Source organism: Bombus pascuorum, unplaced genomic scaffold (assembly GCF_905332965.1).
Source record: "Bombus pascuorum unplaced genomic scaffold, iyBomPasc1.1, whole genome shotgun sequence".
Classification (NCBI taxonomy): Eukaryota; Metazoa; Arthropoda; class Insecta; order Hymenoptera; family Apidae; genus Bombus; species Bombus pascuorum.
Genome location: NW_026869729.1, coordinates 248,667 through 265,891, shown reverse-complemented (window position 1 = coordinate 265,891; position 17,225 = coordinate 248,667). Strand labels below are relative to the sequence as shown.

The following is a 17,225-nucleotide window of genomic DNA, read 5'->3' as shown; positions in this document are numbered from 1 at the left end:
TCACAATATATACACTTTCAATACCTTGCAGTTTGCTCACGCATTTCTTTAATTCCATCCACTGAATAACCTTAACAATTAGGAATCATTAGCATCAGCAATATATGGGTGCAAAACTTAAAGTTAGTTTACAATGCCATTTCTCTTAATTAAATCTTCGATATAAATATCAAATATCATCATATCTGATTCAAATTGTTGTACATATAAAACACTAGGAATTACAGATTCTATTATATTATGTACGCTTTATTGATAATAACTTCTTAATACAGTTCTGGTAATTGTTAACATTTATTTTAAAAGATTAAAAGATTAGAGGAATAAAAGATTATATCGTGTGTCATAGTAAGGTAAAGTAAATACTGATTAGGGAAACACTTACCCTGCACTGCTTCTTGTGCTAATCTTTCTCCAGAAGTACTAGGTTTCGAACGCAAGTGCCCTAGTTAACAAACAAGATTATGCAACATATCCCCCTACGCTTTAAAAATAGAATAAAATAATAAAGATCTTACCAACATCAGTTGTTTGATGTTTGAGATCCAAGCTATCTGAAGTAGACTGATTGCTCGAATAAAATGTCAGGTTGCTGATCATGATCAGGAGTATTAGATGATGTATCTTCTATGCCAATCTTATTTAGCGAACTGTCTTCCAAACTTTGTTATTCGTAACTGCAGCTACTTCCATCTTGTACTAAATATTCAGGCATTCCCAACTTTAAATTTGGCATTAGTGGTATTATTTCCAGAATTATGTCGATTTTACGAGCGGTTAATGATTATGCTCTAGAACAGTTACGAGTAAGCGCTGTCAAACCGAGGGTCACACTTTGGGTCGATGCATTCTTATCAGTGCATCATCATATGAACGAGGTAAACAAAGTATATAATCATAAGAAATGATTAAAATGAGTTAAGGAAATAAAAAACTCGTAACGATTCGTCAATATCCGTAGGATGACTTATTAAGAAATGAAACAGATGGACCTTTCGTACAATCTTTAATTATGAATTTAGAATTTTTACTTCAAAGTTTTAAGGGAAGTTTAACAGCACCTAATTATGATGCTTTAATTGGTCTTCTTACTGCTGAAGTAACAGCTCGTTTAGAAAAAGTTGTATTAAAGTCTACTTTTAACAGAGTATGTATATTTTATGAATTTATTATAATTTTAATATTTATTCCATCATAATCAATAATTTTTTAGGCGGTAGATCTTATACTTGATAAAGAAGTAAGGTCATTAGCAAGTTACTTAGCCGCTGTTACCTCATGGTCTGTACGTGATAAATTTGCACGATTAACGCAAATAGCTACCATATTAAGCGTTGAAAAAGTAGAAGAACTAGTAAATTATTGTGGTGCAGATGCGATTGCATGGAGATTAACACCTGCTGAAGTTCGACGTATTGCTTCTATGAGGATAGATTTTCGTCCCGAGGATATAAAGAGATTGACACCGTAATTTTTGTTGAATTATATTGGTATAATAAATAATAAGAAACAGTCAATTTTTTTTTATATTTTTATTTCTGATTAATGCATAAATTATACAAAGTTAAAATACTATTTTGGCTTAATAATCAACAGCGTTATTAGTATAACTTAATTATTATTAATACATATAATACTCACGCTGGCGAGAGAGAAGACGGAAATAATGCTCATCACTGGGATGCGGGTGCCGAGAGTGATCGGAATCAAATTAGGTACCTCGGACATCGAAACATTCGAGCGGATAAATACCTCGGTGTCTCGATCGGCACACACAGGAGTTTCGACAAGCACATAGAAACGGTTTGTAGTAGCGCCGACAAGATGGTCAGAGCACTCAGGGGCATCCTGCCGAAAATCAACGGGCCGCTCTGCTTGGCTCGTAGGCTCTACTACAACGCATGGGAGTCTATCGTAACCTGTGGTGCAGCAGTGTGGGCGGGCCCAGCCGAAATAAGGAGGATGTTGAAAAGGGCGCAAAGAACTGCCCTGTGCATTACAACTACGTCATACCGTACTGTCTCTCACGCAGCGCTTTGCGTCTTGACCGGTAATCTACCGATCTACATCAAGGTGAAGCAACTAAAAGAAGCATATGATAGAACCAGGATCCACAAGACCAGGATCTGCGTAGGAGACGGCAGCGCACTGAAGGACGAGCTGGAGATGATCCGGAAGGAGACAAAGGACGAATGGCAAAAGGAATGGGAAGCATATAGGAGGGATAATAGCACCAAGAAATTAATACCGAACGCGCTCCTTTTTGCCAAGGAGAAAAAAGAAATAGATCACCATACGATGCAGCTGCTAACCTGGCATGGAATCTTCAGTGTCTACAGGAGAAGAATCGGGAAGGACACTGACAGCCAATGTTTAGATTGCGGAGATCACAACGACGACGCGGAGCACGTCCTCTTCACGTGCCCCAAGTGGACTGACAGAAGAACCGAGCTGGAAAGCGGTCTTGGCGAGAAGATAGACGTGGACAACTTTATGGCCACGGTGACCGCCAAGGACGAGAACTGGAACAAGTTCAGCCTGTTCTGTAAGACCGTCATATGCCAACTACGCGGAGCAGTGGAAGAGGAGCTGCAAGACAGCCACGTGCCGCAGAAGGACGACAACGTAGCATGCTGAACTGGCCAAGGAAGGACTAGACTAGGAGCAGCACGGAGAAGGAAATAACACGGGCCAATACAAGGAGAGCCCTGATGAATGCCGAATGGTTTTGCCGTGGTTGTCCGAATTGTTTCAAAATGGGCCGTATAGGAGGATATTATGATGAGTGAGAACTCGTTGCACACTGCCAATCCCCGAATAATGGTACTTCCATTACAACGAGCATACGGAGAATCCTGTTTTGTACATATTCGGCCTTTTCCGGCCACTTCCGGCGTTTTAATTGATTCACAACGGGTCATATAGCTGGAAATTATGATGTGCAAGAACGGGTTGCACGCAGGAACCCTTCGAAGAATGGTAGTGCCAATACAACGAGCATACGGAGAATCCTGTTCTATACATGTACGGCCTTTTTAGCCTTCTCCGGCTTTGTAATTGTTTCAAAATGGGCCGTATAGAAGGATATTATGATGTGTAAGAATCGTTGCTCGCTGCCAATCCCCCAAAAATGGCACTTCCATTATAACGAGCTTACGGATAATCTTGTTCTGTACACTTTCGGCCTTTTCCGGCCACTTCCGGCATTTTAATTGATTTAAAACGGGTCATATAGCAGGAAATTATGATGTGCAAGAACGGGTTGCACGCAGGAACCCTTCGAAGAATGGTAGTGCCAATACAACGAGCATACGGAGAATCCTCTACTATACATGTACGGCCTCTTTAGCCTTCTCCGGCTTTGTAATTGTTTCAAAACTGGCCGAATAGCAGGATATTATGATGTGTAGGAACTCGTTGCGCGCTGCCAAACCCACAAGAATGGCACTTCCATTACAACGAGATTATGGATAATCTTGTTATGTACACTTTCGGCCTATTCCGGACATTTCCGGCTTTTTAATAGTTTCAAAATGGGCCGTATAGCAGGATATTATGATATGTGAGAACTCGTTGCACGCTGCCAATCCCCGAAAAATGGTACTTCCATTACAACGAGCATAGGCTGAATCCTCTTTTGTACATATTCGGCCTTTTCCGGCCAGATTCGGCATTTTAATTGATTCAAGACGGGTCATATAGCAGGAAATTATAATGTGCAAGAACGGGTGGACGCGCACAAGCACACCGTAAATGGTACTTCCAATACAACGAGCTTATCTTCCGGCTGATCCTTTCCTGGAGTTTTTTTACCTGACCTCAGAGTCGTTAGGTTTACAGCAAGGGGAGAACATGCAATTCGGAATTTCTTAAAAAAGGGAATGAGCTTGTCCGTGCCATAAACTGACGGCCACTCAAAATACCGAACACCCGACCAGCATCGCAAGCGAATCACTCATCTATCGAGTTATCTAGAGTTATCGAGCACTATTTACAAGTATCTATCGAGCATTTGTCACATAAAAATTAAGAAAAAAAACAAGAAACTTGTTTTTTTTGTGAACAGGAGACCGAGTTCTTTATTTTTTTTTCTCAATTTGTACAATACTGTTTTCGTTTCGCCATGATACAATTTTTTGGTACTTGAGTTAGTTAAGAAATTTTTTTTTAGACTGACTGGATGATTTGGAACGAAGCATTTATATTCTTTTATTCGTTGGAGTGGGAGCAGTCTTTGGTCGTACATATCTGCCGTCCAGGCGCCTGAGAACGGATGCTGGTTTATCATATAGCTGCTTGATTTGCACCTGTGACATTCCCCCCTTCCTAGATTGAACTTGGTCCCTCAAGTTGTCTTCAGAAGACTTTCGTTGAATCGGACTTGACGTGGCTTGAAAATTACAGCTGATTCCTCCTCTTCCTCAAGAGGAATTATGTATCGGTTGGAATATGGATGTTGGGTGTCGAGGCCAGGGTGCTTGGTACTGGCGGGGCTGTCGCATTGTGGCTGTTGATTACGGTTTCATTTCGGCAGCGCAATAGATTGATACATAATTTGTTCGGTATACATTTCCTGATGCATTCGAATACCCCTATTTTGTTTAATCCATATATACCTAGTATGCATAATGCTATGTACCCTAATGTCTGGAGCGTGGTTAGTCCCCAATACTGTATATCTTTGATTCTGTGTTCGAAATTAAGGGTTTCTATCTCGTCGCCTATTTTATCGATCGTGGTTTTATAGCCTTGTAAATTGTCTATTACCTTTGGTGCTCGCTCGAGTTTATCTAACAGATGAGTGAAACTATCGTTTGTTTTGAGCGCTAGGGTTTTTGTTTTGATTTCGTATTTGACTTCGTTTTTTGTTTCGCCTATACGCATGTGTTCGTCTTTGTACAGTATATCGCAAGATGATAGAAGGCTTGTCAAGTTTTTGCAAAGTGTGTTTCGTTTGGAAAATTGTGTCTATTTCTATCGGATTTGCCGGTATCGCAATGTAACAGTTGCTAGTTTTGAGTTGTATAAAGCTAATGTCTTCGATCTTAAGTACAGTTATTTGGCAATGTTCAATGTGAGGTTTGAAGTTTATTATTTCGCTGCGACAATCGGTTTTCGAGTTTCTGTCATGAATTGGTAGTGTTTGTTTGCGTATAGTGGTTCCGGTTTGATTCTTACAAAGTTTGTTGAGGTATTCGATATCAGTGTTTATAAATGAAAGACCTGAGGTTAAATATATCTGATGTTCGACTACTGGAGCCAAAAGTACTCCATTTCTCTTACTCGGGATAGGATATATCTGTAATATGTTCCATTCTGTGTTAGAGACTAAAGGTACTATGATTTTGAAGAATATTTTGTCACCTATTGTGAAGATTTGAAGATCACTGATGTCGAGTATAAACTGAAAATGTTCGGTTTTGGCAGAGATCGCGGTGTTGTACATCTGGTTACCTATTGTCTTGGCGTAATTTTCTAGAAATTCATCCGAGTCGGGTATTTGTGGACTAATTATTCCTTGTTTGCCTAATATCATGACGTTAAGTATTTCATCTAATTGGAAGTGTAAAGTTTGCATCGCGGTGTCGAGTTTCATGATCATCTTAAGTATAAATCTATCGATATTTGCCTGCCATTGTTGTTTTAATATATCGCTATGTGATTTTTCTAAGTGGTTTAGATTTTCTGACTTTACAATTTTTCTATTAAGTGCTGTTTGATTCGCTATTATCGTCTTGATTTTATTATTGTCATCGAATAGTTTGTCCATATTCTCGTTTATGAGCGTAAGATCGGTATCGTCGAGAGTTCCGAACAAACTTTTCGATACGGAACCTATGATGTTGAGTAAACCTCGTTTGCTTCGGGTATGTGTTAACGCTTTTAAGTGTTTTGCGAGTTGTTTTAGATTATTGATACGATTTTGTAATCCGTCTAACTGTTCAGCGTATTCTTTGCTGGTTGCACGTGCGTCTATTGTTAATTTATGTGATTCTATTGTGCTTATCTGCTCGTATATGTCGCTAGTGTCTAATCCTACTATAACATTGGCAATATCGCTGTACAAATATACTTTTCCTATGTTTTCTACGAATACAGAGTTTCTTTCCAATTGGGTAATATTTATTTGCGCGGATACTATTCCGGCAAAGAGGAGCGTCGACCTGGAAAGTAAGGTTTTAAACGATTACCGTGTATTTTGTTGTTTTGAATCAAATAGTATGGAGTACATACTTTATCAATCGTGTACGGTCCTAACCATTCCACATCAAGTTTATACCCTTTATGATCGTTATGTATTAAGACGGAGTCTCCTTCTTTGAAAATTGATTGAGGTTTTATAATTTTACGTTTTTGATCGCGCTGATATCGCTGTTTACTTTTGATCAACGTTTCGCGAACGTGTTGGAGTCTAGAGTCCCATTCTTTTTTGCGGAACGTGACTTCGTCTGCGTATGTGCGTTGGGGATTCTTGGATATCGTGGAGGGAAGATTGGCTTGGTGTCCGAATGTGAGTTCGAACGGCGTGTAACCAGTGGAGTCGTGTATCATTGTGTTATATGCAAGGCATACAAAGTTAAGTTGATCGTGCCATTCTTCGTCCGAATTTCGCTGTATCGATTTTAACATGTCTGTTACTACTGCGTGTGTTCGCTCTAATGATCCGTTACTTTGTGGGTGGAAGGATGTCGTTTTGATATGTTTGATTTTGAACGCGTCTTCGTACTGTTGCATCAAACTAGATATAAAATTTTGTCCGCGGTCGGTTAGTATCTTTTTTGTAGCGGAAAAGATGTAAATGTAGTGATTCAAAAGTGCGTTCCAAATTGTTTCCGTTTGCTGAGTTTTTAGTGGCACGAGTATTAAGTATTTTGTCAGTTCGTCATGTATGGATAGAATGTACTGATTGCCTTTCTTCGTTTTTTTTCAGTGGGCCTAGTAAGTCCATAGCAATTTTATCGTTTGGTTCGAAGGGTGTGTCGGTGATACAAAGTTCTTCGTGCGGTCTGATACGTGTAGTTTTAGACGTTTGGCAGGTGTCACATGATTCTATATGTTGTTGTATGCTTTTCATCAAATCTGGTACTCTGTGCCATTCGCGAATACGGTCGTATGTCTTTTGTATAACGGGGTGTCCTACTAAATCGTGATTTTCTTTTAATAATTCGTCTATTTCCTCGTTACTATATGTTTGGATTGATTCCCATGCAAAATTTAATTCTTTTACGGTGTCGTTCAGGAATAATAAAATTCGTTTGATCTCGTTCTTTTCGGTCTCTGTGAAACTGTCGTCGCCTGTACCTATCTTCTCGTTTGTACGAATAATTTCGTTTAATTTAGTTAACCACTCGATTCTGTCGTAATTTCCTAACTCTGTTTTGGATAATTGGTAGAAAGATTTACGGTTCGGAGTCATTTTGAGGATTTTCGGTAACACGTCGGTAGATTTTTCCCAATCGTGATACTTTTTATCGAGTTCTATGTTTGAATCTTCGCGTTGTCTGGTCAAAACATGTATTCTAGATAGTGCGTCAGCTGCAGTGTTATCTTTTCCTTTCGTATATTCTATGTCGTATTCATATTCTTCTAACTTTAATCGCCATCTCATCAACCGTGATGAAGGGTCTTTGCAGTTCTGTAGCCATTTTAGCGCTTGGTGATCGGTTCGGATGAGGAATTTACGGCCTAACAGATATTGTCGGAGGCGTTTCACGGCCCATACTATTGCCAAAAGTTCTTTTTCAGTAGTGGAATAATTTCGTTCCGGTGGGTTTAGAGTTCGCGAGATATAACAACATGGATGTCCGTCCTGTGATAAGATCGCACCTATACCTTCGTTACTGGCGTCAGTCGTTAATGTGAATTGTTTTGCAAAGTCTGGGAATTTTAGTACGGGTGATGAACAGAGTTTGTCTTTTAATGTCTGCAATGCTTCCTGGATTTTGTCTGTCCAATGAAAGGTGTCTCCTTTTCTGTAAGTTCGGTCAATGGTTTCGCGATTTTGGAAAAGTTTCTGATGAACTTGCGGTAATAACCTGCTAATCCTAGGAAAGATTTGATGTCTGTGGGATTACGTGGCTATTTGAAATTGCTAACGGCTTCTAATTTTTTGGGATTTGGCTTTACACCTTCGGCGGTTACTATATGTCCGAGATATTCTAATTCTGGTTTAAGAAATTCGCTTTTGTCAGGCTGTATTTTGAGTCCGAGTTCGCGTAAGCGTTGCAATACTATCGCGAGGTCACTATTGTGCTCTTCAATAGACTGTCCGAATATTATAATGTCGTCTAAATGTACGAAGCAATGTTTATTTATGAGTCCTCTTAGCGCGGTATCCATCATGCGTTGAAATGTTGCAGGTGCATTCTTTAAACCGAATGGCATTCTATTGTAATGATAGTGTCCTTGTGGTGTGGAGAATGCTGTGTATTTCTTGGAGTCTGTGTTCATTGGGATTTGGTGGAATCCGGAGGATAAATCAAGGGCTGAGAAGAATTTTGCGTTGCCTAGTTGGGATAGTATGTCGTCTATGTCAGGTAATGGATATGCGTCTTGGTCAGTTAGCTCGTTTATTTTTCTAAAGTCTATTACAATTCGCCATTTCTGTTTCCCTGAGGCGTCTGCCTTTTTTGGTACTACCCAGACTGGTGAATTGTAAGGAGAATCGGATGGTTCTATGATGTTCTTTTGTAGCATTTCGTCAATTTGTCGTTTGATTTCTTCTTTGTGGCATTCAGGCGGTCGGTAAGATTTTGTGTTAATGATTTTATTTTCTTTTAACGTTATTGTGTGTTTGACAAGGTTAGTGCATGGTAACAAGTCGGTCTCTAAATTGAATACGTCGAGGTAAAACAGCAATATCTTTTCGATTGGTTCACGAAGAGTTTTCTCTATATGCGAAAGTCTGACTAAATCTTTGAATGTGGAGACTTGATCGTACGTGTTTGAATTTTCGATAAAATTGGTTATTTTGGCTGGGCACTCACCACCATTGATAAAGCATATCGTTGTCGGTTTATGGCCATTGCGGCTTTACCCGTGATTTTCCCGATTTTGATCATTTTTAATAATAGCGTTGGTTCGCTACACATGACTCGTATTTCACGCACTTCGCGTATGAATTCCTCTACTCCGATATCGTTTTCGCCGTTTAACTGTGGAATGCATGTTATCGCGTCTTTGGCCCGTAAGCTCGGAGAGGGGAATTGCGATTGACGATCTTCGTAAGCGGGATGATTGTCTGCTTCTGTTCGAATCGGAGCGCATGGTGGGGAAATTCTATCTCTCGCGGCAACAGATTCGTCCATGGTAATAAAGGATCCTACCTCTGTAGTAACGTCGTGTCCTGTTTTTATTTTGGAGATATTTTTGCCTAATAGTTCTATTTCCGCTGTACGCTTCTTATTTTCACTGTCGGCTATCCGTTGTGTCTCTTCTATACGTCGCGTAAGAAGTTCAATTTGTTTGGTAAAGTTCTCGCTTTGCTTTTGTATCGCGTCGAGTATGCTACGAATCGAATTATCCGTAACTCCGGTTGCGGAAACGGTCTCGGTTTTGTCTTTTCGCGATGTAGACATGATTTTAATAGAACTTAACGAGTCTGAACTATCGTTACTTCTTGGCCTCGAAACGCTTGAGAAACTTGGTTTTCTCGTACGGTAATGTACAATTGAATCCAGATTTCTAGCTTACCGTAGTAGCTATAGCCGTTGAGGAGTCTCTGGGGTTTTTCCTCTCTGGTTGCTTCTGGATTCCGAATCTTATTCGCACCCTTGCTCTGCGCTGACCGTGGTCCTCTCGTCTGGTTTCGTTGTAGCGAAACGTTGAAAGTTGCTGTAGGGCCTCGTAGTACCAAAGATTCGTAGTGGTCCGCTGATCCTTCGATCTTCAATGATGCGCGTACGCCGAAATCGTTATTTCGTTTACACTGAAGCGAATGGATCCTGGTAGGATCGCTAAAATACCACGTAAAAATTAACAAAAAAACAAGAAACTTGTTTTTTGTGAACAGGAGATCGAGTTCTTTATTATTTTTTTTTCCTCAATTTATACAATACCGTTTTCGGTTCGCGATGATACAATTTTTTTTTTTAGTCCTTAAGTTAGTTAAGAAATTTTCTTTTAGACTGAACTGGATGATTTGGAAGGGAGCATTTATATTCTTTTATTCGTTGGAGTGGGAGAAGTCTTTGGTCGTACTTATCATGTATTTCGGAGAAGGGCTAGAGTGACCGAATGCCACCCAGGCGGCTGAGAACGGATGCTGACCGGACGGTCACACGTGATAAGGCGCTCGGAATTTTAGTTTATCATATAGCTGCTTGAATTTAACCTGTGACAACAGCGTTTGATGAAAAGTAGCAATGGATCGAGAAATGAATAGTTTAATCGAATATAAGACCTGGCAATTAGTAGAGGAACCAAAGGACAAAAAAGTATTAGACTTGAAATGGGTATATACAAATAAATCTGATAATTGTAAGAAAGCGCGACTAGTTGTTCGAGGCTTCCAACAAAAGGAAGTACTGGAAGATTTATACTCTCCAGTGGCAAAAATGCAAACATTGAAGTTATTACTATCCTATTGTTGTCAATATGGTATGACGATCATGCAAATGGATGTAGAAACAGCATTCCGAAACGGAACTATAAAATCGGAAGTATTTGTAAAACAACCTATAAGTTACGACGATAAAAGCGGGAAAGTATGTAAATTATCAAAAGCATTATATGGATTGCGTGAAAGTTCAAGAGCTTGATATGAATGTTTCGACGAGTATATGAGAAAATTAGGATTTCAAAGAAGTAAGAGCTATTATTGTCTGTATATGAAGTATGAGAGCGATGATGTTATATATTTATTCTATTTGTAGACGACTTATTAATATGTGGAAAAAACGAAAGAAAAATCGATGAAATTAAAAACAAATTGTCAAACAAATTTGCGATGAAGGACTTAAGTGAAGTAAAAACTTACTTAGGAATAAATATTGAATACGATAATAAGAAGGGTGAGATGAAATTAGATCAAAGTAGTTATATAGAGTTATTAGCGAAACAATGTATTATTGAAAATAGTAAACTATATTTTACACTAATGGAACAAAACTTAAGTTTAGAACCCGCACAATCAGCTTCAGATGATATAAGATATAGAAATCTCATAGGAGCTTTATTATATGTTAGTACTAATACTACTAGTAGTAGAACAACATTAGACGTTAGCTATAGCGTAAACTACTTAAGTCGATTCCAAAACAATTACAACCAGACCCACTATAAATATGCATTGAGAATTTTGAAATACTTATATTTAACTAGGAAATTAAAATTAACTTATAAAAGAAATTTGAATGCTGAAGTTATTGATTGTTTTGTTGACGCTGATTGGACTGGAGATAAAGTAGATAGAAAATCCACTACGGGCTTTATCATGAGATTTTTCGGAAACGCAATTTACTGGAAATCGAGAAAGCGAAGTAGCATGACGAAATCATCAACAGCCGCCGAGTATGTAGCTTTATCGGAAGCTGTGAGCGAAATTAAATATGTAAGAAAATTGTTGAAAGATTTCAAAATAATGATCGAGGCACCAATAAAAATTTACGAAGATAATTCTGGAGCGATTGCGATATCGAAATTTGGAAACTTAACAAAAAATTCTAAGTACATTGAAGTTCACTTCCATTTTGTGAATGAAAGTTACGAAAACAAAGAGATTGACATTATAAAAGTAGATTCAAAAAATAATGTAGCTGATATTTTAACTAAGGCTCTAGGGAGAAACAAATTTGAAAATTTTGGATTATTTTTAAGAATGGTTTGATTGATTTATAAAAGGAAATGAATATGCAGCACAAAAAATTAAGAAGGTGTGTTGAGATATATATAATTTTCTGTGCTGGACTGGGTTAAATGCGTAGTAGAGATACTTTATGCGAATATCAGTGTGTTGATGTATGTATGTGTGTGCAGCGTCCGAAAAAAGGAAAGTAAACTTTTCAGTCGGTTAACAGTCGGGTATAGAAGAAAGTGCTGAGACGCGCGCAAGTGTGTATCGATGAATATAGGAGACATCGTCCATGAAATAAATATATCATTATTTTAATATTAATTCTCAGTATATATTCAGTGTTCCTATAACATTATTTCGGCTACAAAGATCCACAATTTTCCACAACAGTATCTTTAATCATAAATTTTGTAATCTGTCTAATACAGTGACTAGATTTCGGTTGTGTTCTTGGATGGTTCTTCCGAATATTATGATGTCGTCTAAGTATACGACACCGTTATTTCTTACTAATCCGCGTAGGGCGGTATCCATCATGCGTTGGAACGTTGTCGGTCCGTTTTTGAGTCAGAAGGGCATGCGATTATAGTGGAAGTGACCTTGTGGAGTCGAAAAGGCAGTATATTTTTTAGATTTTTGTTCCTTGGGTATCTGGTGAAATTCTGACAAGAGGTCTAGGGCTGAGAAAAATTTAGCTTTGCCTAAGTATTTTTTTTTTTTTTATTTTATTTTGGTTTTTTTTACAATTTGTCCTGAAGGACATTTGGTAAAGTGTTCTACCTTATTGGTGAAAAAAAAAATAAAATAAAAATAAATATAGCATGTGGGTGGCTACCCCCAGCGGGGTGCCAGCTTCGTGTTTTCTAAGTTATATCGTTTATGAGATCTATTGGGTGTTTCCTTTTCAGTCTTCTTGCGATGTTTGTTGTGTTGCACGTTTCAGCTGCCAGCTGGTTCGGGTGTGTTTCTGTTCTTATTCTGCATCTTGTTGCGAATCTGGGAATCTCTTCCTTCACCGTTGGTATTCCCAGGTCTTTCCGTATGTCTTCGTTTCTAACGAACCACGGGGCGTTTACCATTGTTCTAAGGATTTTGGCTTGGATTGTTTCGATTTTGTTTATATGGCTCATTGCTGCTGTTCCCCATAGTGGAATTCCGTATGTCCAGATTGGCTTTATGATTATTTTGTATATTTTCAGTTTGTTTTCTGTGCTTAGTTTGGATTTTCGGCTTGTTAGCCAGTGCATTTGTCTCCTTGCTATCTGTATCTTGTCTATTATTGATTTGATGTGCTGTTTCCATGTGAAGCGTGTATCTATGTGAAGTCCAAGGTATTTGACTTGCCTTGTTTGTGTTATTTGCGTGCCGTTCAGGAAGATGTTTGGTGTTATCTGTTTTCTCAATGTGAATGTAATGTGGTTGCATTTGTTAGGGTTAGCTTTGATTTGTTGTAGCCACTTTTCTATTTTTGTGATGTGCTCTTGTAGTATTGTGGCTGCTGTTACAGGGTTAGTGTGCCTGACTAGCACGGCTGTGTCGTCCGCGAATGTCAGTATTTTGCTATTGGTAGTTGTTGGAATGTTGGCCGTGTATAGTGTGTATAATATGCGTCCTAGGAAGCTCCCTTGCGGAACTCCTGCTTTGATGTCCTTGACTTCGGAGTGTGCGTCCTTGATTTTTATTGTGAAGGTTCTGTTGCTTATGTAAGATTTTATTATTTGGTATATTTGTTCCGGGAATTGTTTCTTGATTGTTTGTATTAGGCTTTCGTGGTTTATTTTGACGAATGCTTTCTCTATGTCCATGAATAGCGTTGTACAATATTGTTTGTTTTCTATTGTGTGTATTATTTCGTTGACGAGCTTGTGCATTTGTTCTATGGTGGAGTGTTTGTTTCTGAATCCAAATTGATGATCTGGTATTAATTTTTCCTTCTCTATTATTGGTTTTAGTCGGGCGTGTATTACTTTTTCTAGTATTTTAGAGAGTATGGGTAACTGTATAACGCAATATCGATATCGCATCATTTCACGACACGGAGACAGACGACGAAACCGACGAACTTTTCGAATATTTCACGAAAACAACGAGTTACGTTACGACCAGACAAAGAAACGACCACAACGAAGACCAGGGGCTCGATGCAGATAAAGCCATACAAACTATCGAAACACTACGGGGTCGAGATGACGTAGGCGTTGAAGATTTCATTTCATCGGTCCGCAAAGCAAGAGCCAGATGTAAGGCAAGTGATAGAGAGCTATTATTGGATCTTATACTGATCCAAAGAATTACCGATGATGCAAAACGAAATATCCGATATTTAAAAATTGATTCGTTCGAAGACTTGTATTCATGCTTGAGACAACACGTATTAACACCAACAACTCTCGGCAATTGTAGGGACAAATTGAGGAATTTAAAACAAGGAGCAACAGAAAGTGTGCAATCTTTCAATTCTAGATTCCGACAACAGCTCAATGAACTGAATTACGCAGTTCAAAACGAAAATCGCACACCAACCGAACGACGCATAGCTATAGATATCGAAGAACGCGAGGCACTTAAGACATATTTACTCAACCTACGATATGAAATAGGACAGATGGTAGTAGTTAGCGACCCGAAGAATCTGAACCTTGCCCAACAACTAGCAGCCGATAGAGAACAATGGCTACGGGAAGCGAATCGTGTCACCAACCGCCAAAAAAACCAGTCTCACAATACCATGTTAGTACCCAAGCAAAATACTACCGAACCACGACCACAAACTCTTACTCGGTCACTTAACCGACCATTAGACGACCACGTGAAACCGAAGTGTCCCAAGTGCCTACGAATCGGACATACAGCCGGAGAGTGTTACGCCCGAAATTTTCAAATTGCCAAGCAAGGAAAAATCCCACCTCGAGTAAACCAGACAACCCAGGAGAACCCAGAAGAAACATTCCAAGAATCAACTGTACCACCGCCGGAAGATTACTATCAATCGTACTGCAACGAAAAGACGGAAAAAGAGCCAGATTTCTCGTCGATACCGGAGCAGGAATAAATCTAATAAAAGAAACTACTTCACTGAACGTCCAAACCTCCAGCCCAAAGACTTTCATAATGGGAAACGACAAACACACCACAAAAAAAAATTTGTAACCTAAACATGTTCCAGAAGAATCATCAGTTCCATGTAGTTCCTGACGACTTTCCCCTAATCGAAGACGGAATAATCGGACTCCCATTCCTTACGAAGTACCGATATAACGTCACTAACGATAAACTGATCTTAGACGAGATCATATTACCGTTCCAGAACACCGATAACGAGATAGGACCAGGCGAAACATTAACTTCAACCCAATACATCGAAGGAAAGCCCACCACAGTATGCTTTATCAACACTGGTAAGCGCATTTGTCATATTACAAACGAAATAGAAAAACCCGGTAGACTAACACAAATTAATAAATTCGCGCGAGTAATACGCACTAAACATATTGATCCAGAACTTCGAGAACCTCTTGAGAAAATCCTAATCAACTATTTGGACGTTTTTAACTTGGAAACAGACTCACTATCATGCACTAACTTAACCGAACATACGATCACACTCAAGACAGACAAACCTATAAACATCAAATCTTATAGACCGCCCGAATGTCATAAAAAAGAAATTGAGACTCAAATCAACGACATGCTAAACAAACGCATCATAGAACCGTCGGACAGTCCATATAACGCACCAATTTGGGTAGTTCCAAAGAAATTAGACGCATCAGGTAAACAAAAGTGGAGGATTGTTATAGATTTTAGGAAATTAAACGAACAAACAGACCAAGACGCGTATCCTTTACCGAATTCGGACGAGATACTCGATCACTTAGGCGAAGCTAAATTTTTCTCAGCCCTGGACCTCTCATCAGATACCCATGGAAGAAAACTTTAACAAATATACTGCATTTTCAACTCCACAAGGTCACTTCCACTATAATCGTATGCCCTTCGGATTCAAAAACGGATCGGCAACGTTCCAACGCATGATGGATACCGCGCTACAGACATTAGTAGGAAATAACTGTTTCGTATACTTAGACGATATCATAATGTTCGGAAGCACCATCCAAGAACACAATCGAAATCTAGCTATTGTATTAGACAGATTAAAAAATTTAGGGTTAAAGATACAGTCGGATAAATGCGAATTTTTAAAACCAGAATTAGAATATTTAGGATACGTAGTAACAAAAGAAGGAGTAAAGCCTAACCACGAAAAGATCCAGGTCGTGAAGGATTTTAAAATACCAAAAACCGCGACTCACATAAAATCATTCTTAGGACTCATCGGGTACTATAGAAAATTTATACGCAATTTTTCCAAAATCGCGAAACCACTGACCGACCTTATAAAGAAAGACACTCCATTCCACTGGACTGATAAACAACAGCTTGCATTTGACACGCTGAAACAAAAACTCTGTGAAGCTCCTGTACTGCAATACCCGGACTTTGAAAAGACATTCACGTTAGTAACAGACGCAAGTAACGAAGGATTAGGAGCAATACTCTCCCAAGATGGACACCCATGCCGCTACATATCCCGAACCTTGAACCCTCCTGAGAAAAACTATTCCACAACCGAAAAAGAGTTATTGGCGATAGTATGGTCGATCAAAAGACTGAGACAATATTTACTTGGTAGAAAATTTAAGATTCAAAGTGATCATCAAGCTTTGAAATGGCTAAGAAATGTTAAGGATCCCTCATCGAGACTCATGCGATGGCGCTGGAGACTCGAGGAGTATGATTATGAAATAGAATACAAAAAGGGAAGGGAAAACACAGCTGCAGATGCTCTGTCCTGACTGTATCCTATCACCAATGACGAAATTCAATCCGATTTAGAAAACCCGAACTATTACGACGAATATGTCGATTGGAAAACAAACATCACCCCAGCTCCAATAACTCAAAAGACTAACAGACCACACTGTAAACAGATTACAAAGACCGAATTAGGAGACTTTAACGAACAGCACTGGTTGCATCAATTAACTAAACACTTTATTAACCAGACTGGACACTTGCATATAGGGATAAATGACAATAGCTTTAGCACACTAGAAAAAGTGAACATTCAACTCATGTTAAGGTTTCTAACGACTAGATTCCCTCAAATTAAATTGGTATTTGGACAAGATCCGCCGGTAGACTACGATAACGAACAAAAACAAACTATACTGCGCGAAAATCATAACGAAATAGTAGGGCACTTAGGTATACACCGCACCGTGAAACGAATACAAGAACACCATCACTGGACAAACCTAGAGCAAGACGTCACAGAATTTATACAAAATTGCGAAACCTGCCAATGAGAAAAATTAAATCGTATTAGGGCCAAAGAGCAACCCGTAATAACTGAAACACCCGTTAACCC

At 38.9% G+C, this 17,225-nt stretch overlaps 1 protein-coding gene across 1 annotated transcript; it reads left to right on the top strand.

Annotated features, from left to right (window-relative positions):
- Positions 1-758: 758 nt before the first annotated feature.
- LOC132915580 (conserved oligomeric Golgi complex subunit 4-like) lies at positions 759-1,513 on the top strand. The gene is made up of 3 exons (XM_060975426.1): positions 759-878; positions 962-1,147; positions 1,214-1,513. Exons 1-3 carry the CDS (start codon positions 759-761, stop codon positions 1,469-1,471), a joined length of 564 nt encoding a protein of 187 aa, XP_060831409.1. The 3' UTR covers positions 1,472-1,513.
- The last annotated feature ends 15,712 nt before the right edge of the window (positions 1,514-17,225 follow it).

Coding starts and splice junctions, on each gene's coding strand:
- LOC132915580 (XM_060975426.1), top strand. CDS start 759: ATGTCGATTTTACGAGCGGTTAATGATTATGCTCTAGAACAGTTACGA. Junction 879..961: donor TGCATCATCATATGAACGAG/GTAAACAAAGTA, acceptor CAATATCCGTAG/GATGACTTATTAAGAAATGA. Junction 1,148..1,213: donor TAAAGTCTACTTTTAACAGA/GTATGTATATTT, acceptor ATAATTTTTTAG/GCGGTAGATCTTATACTTGA.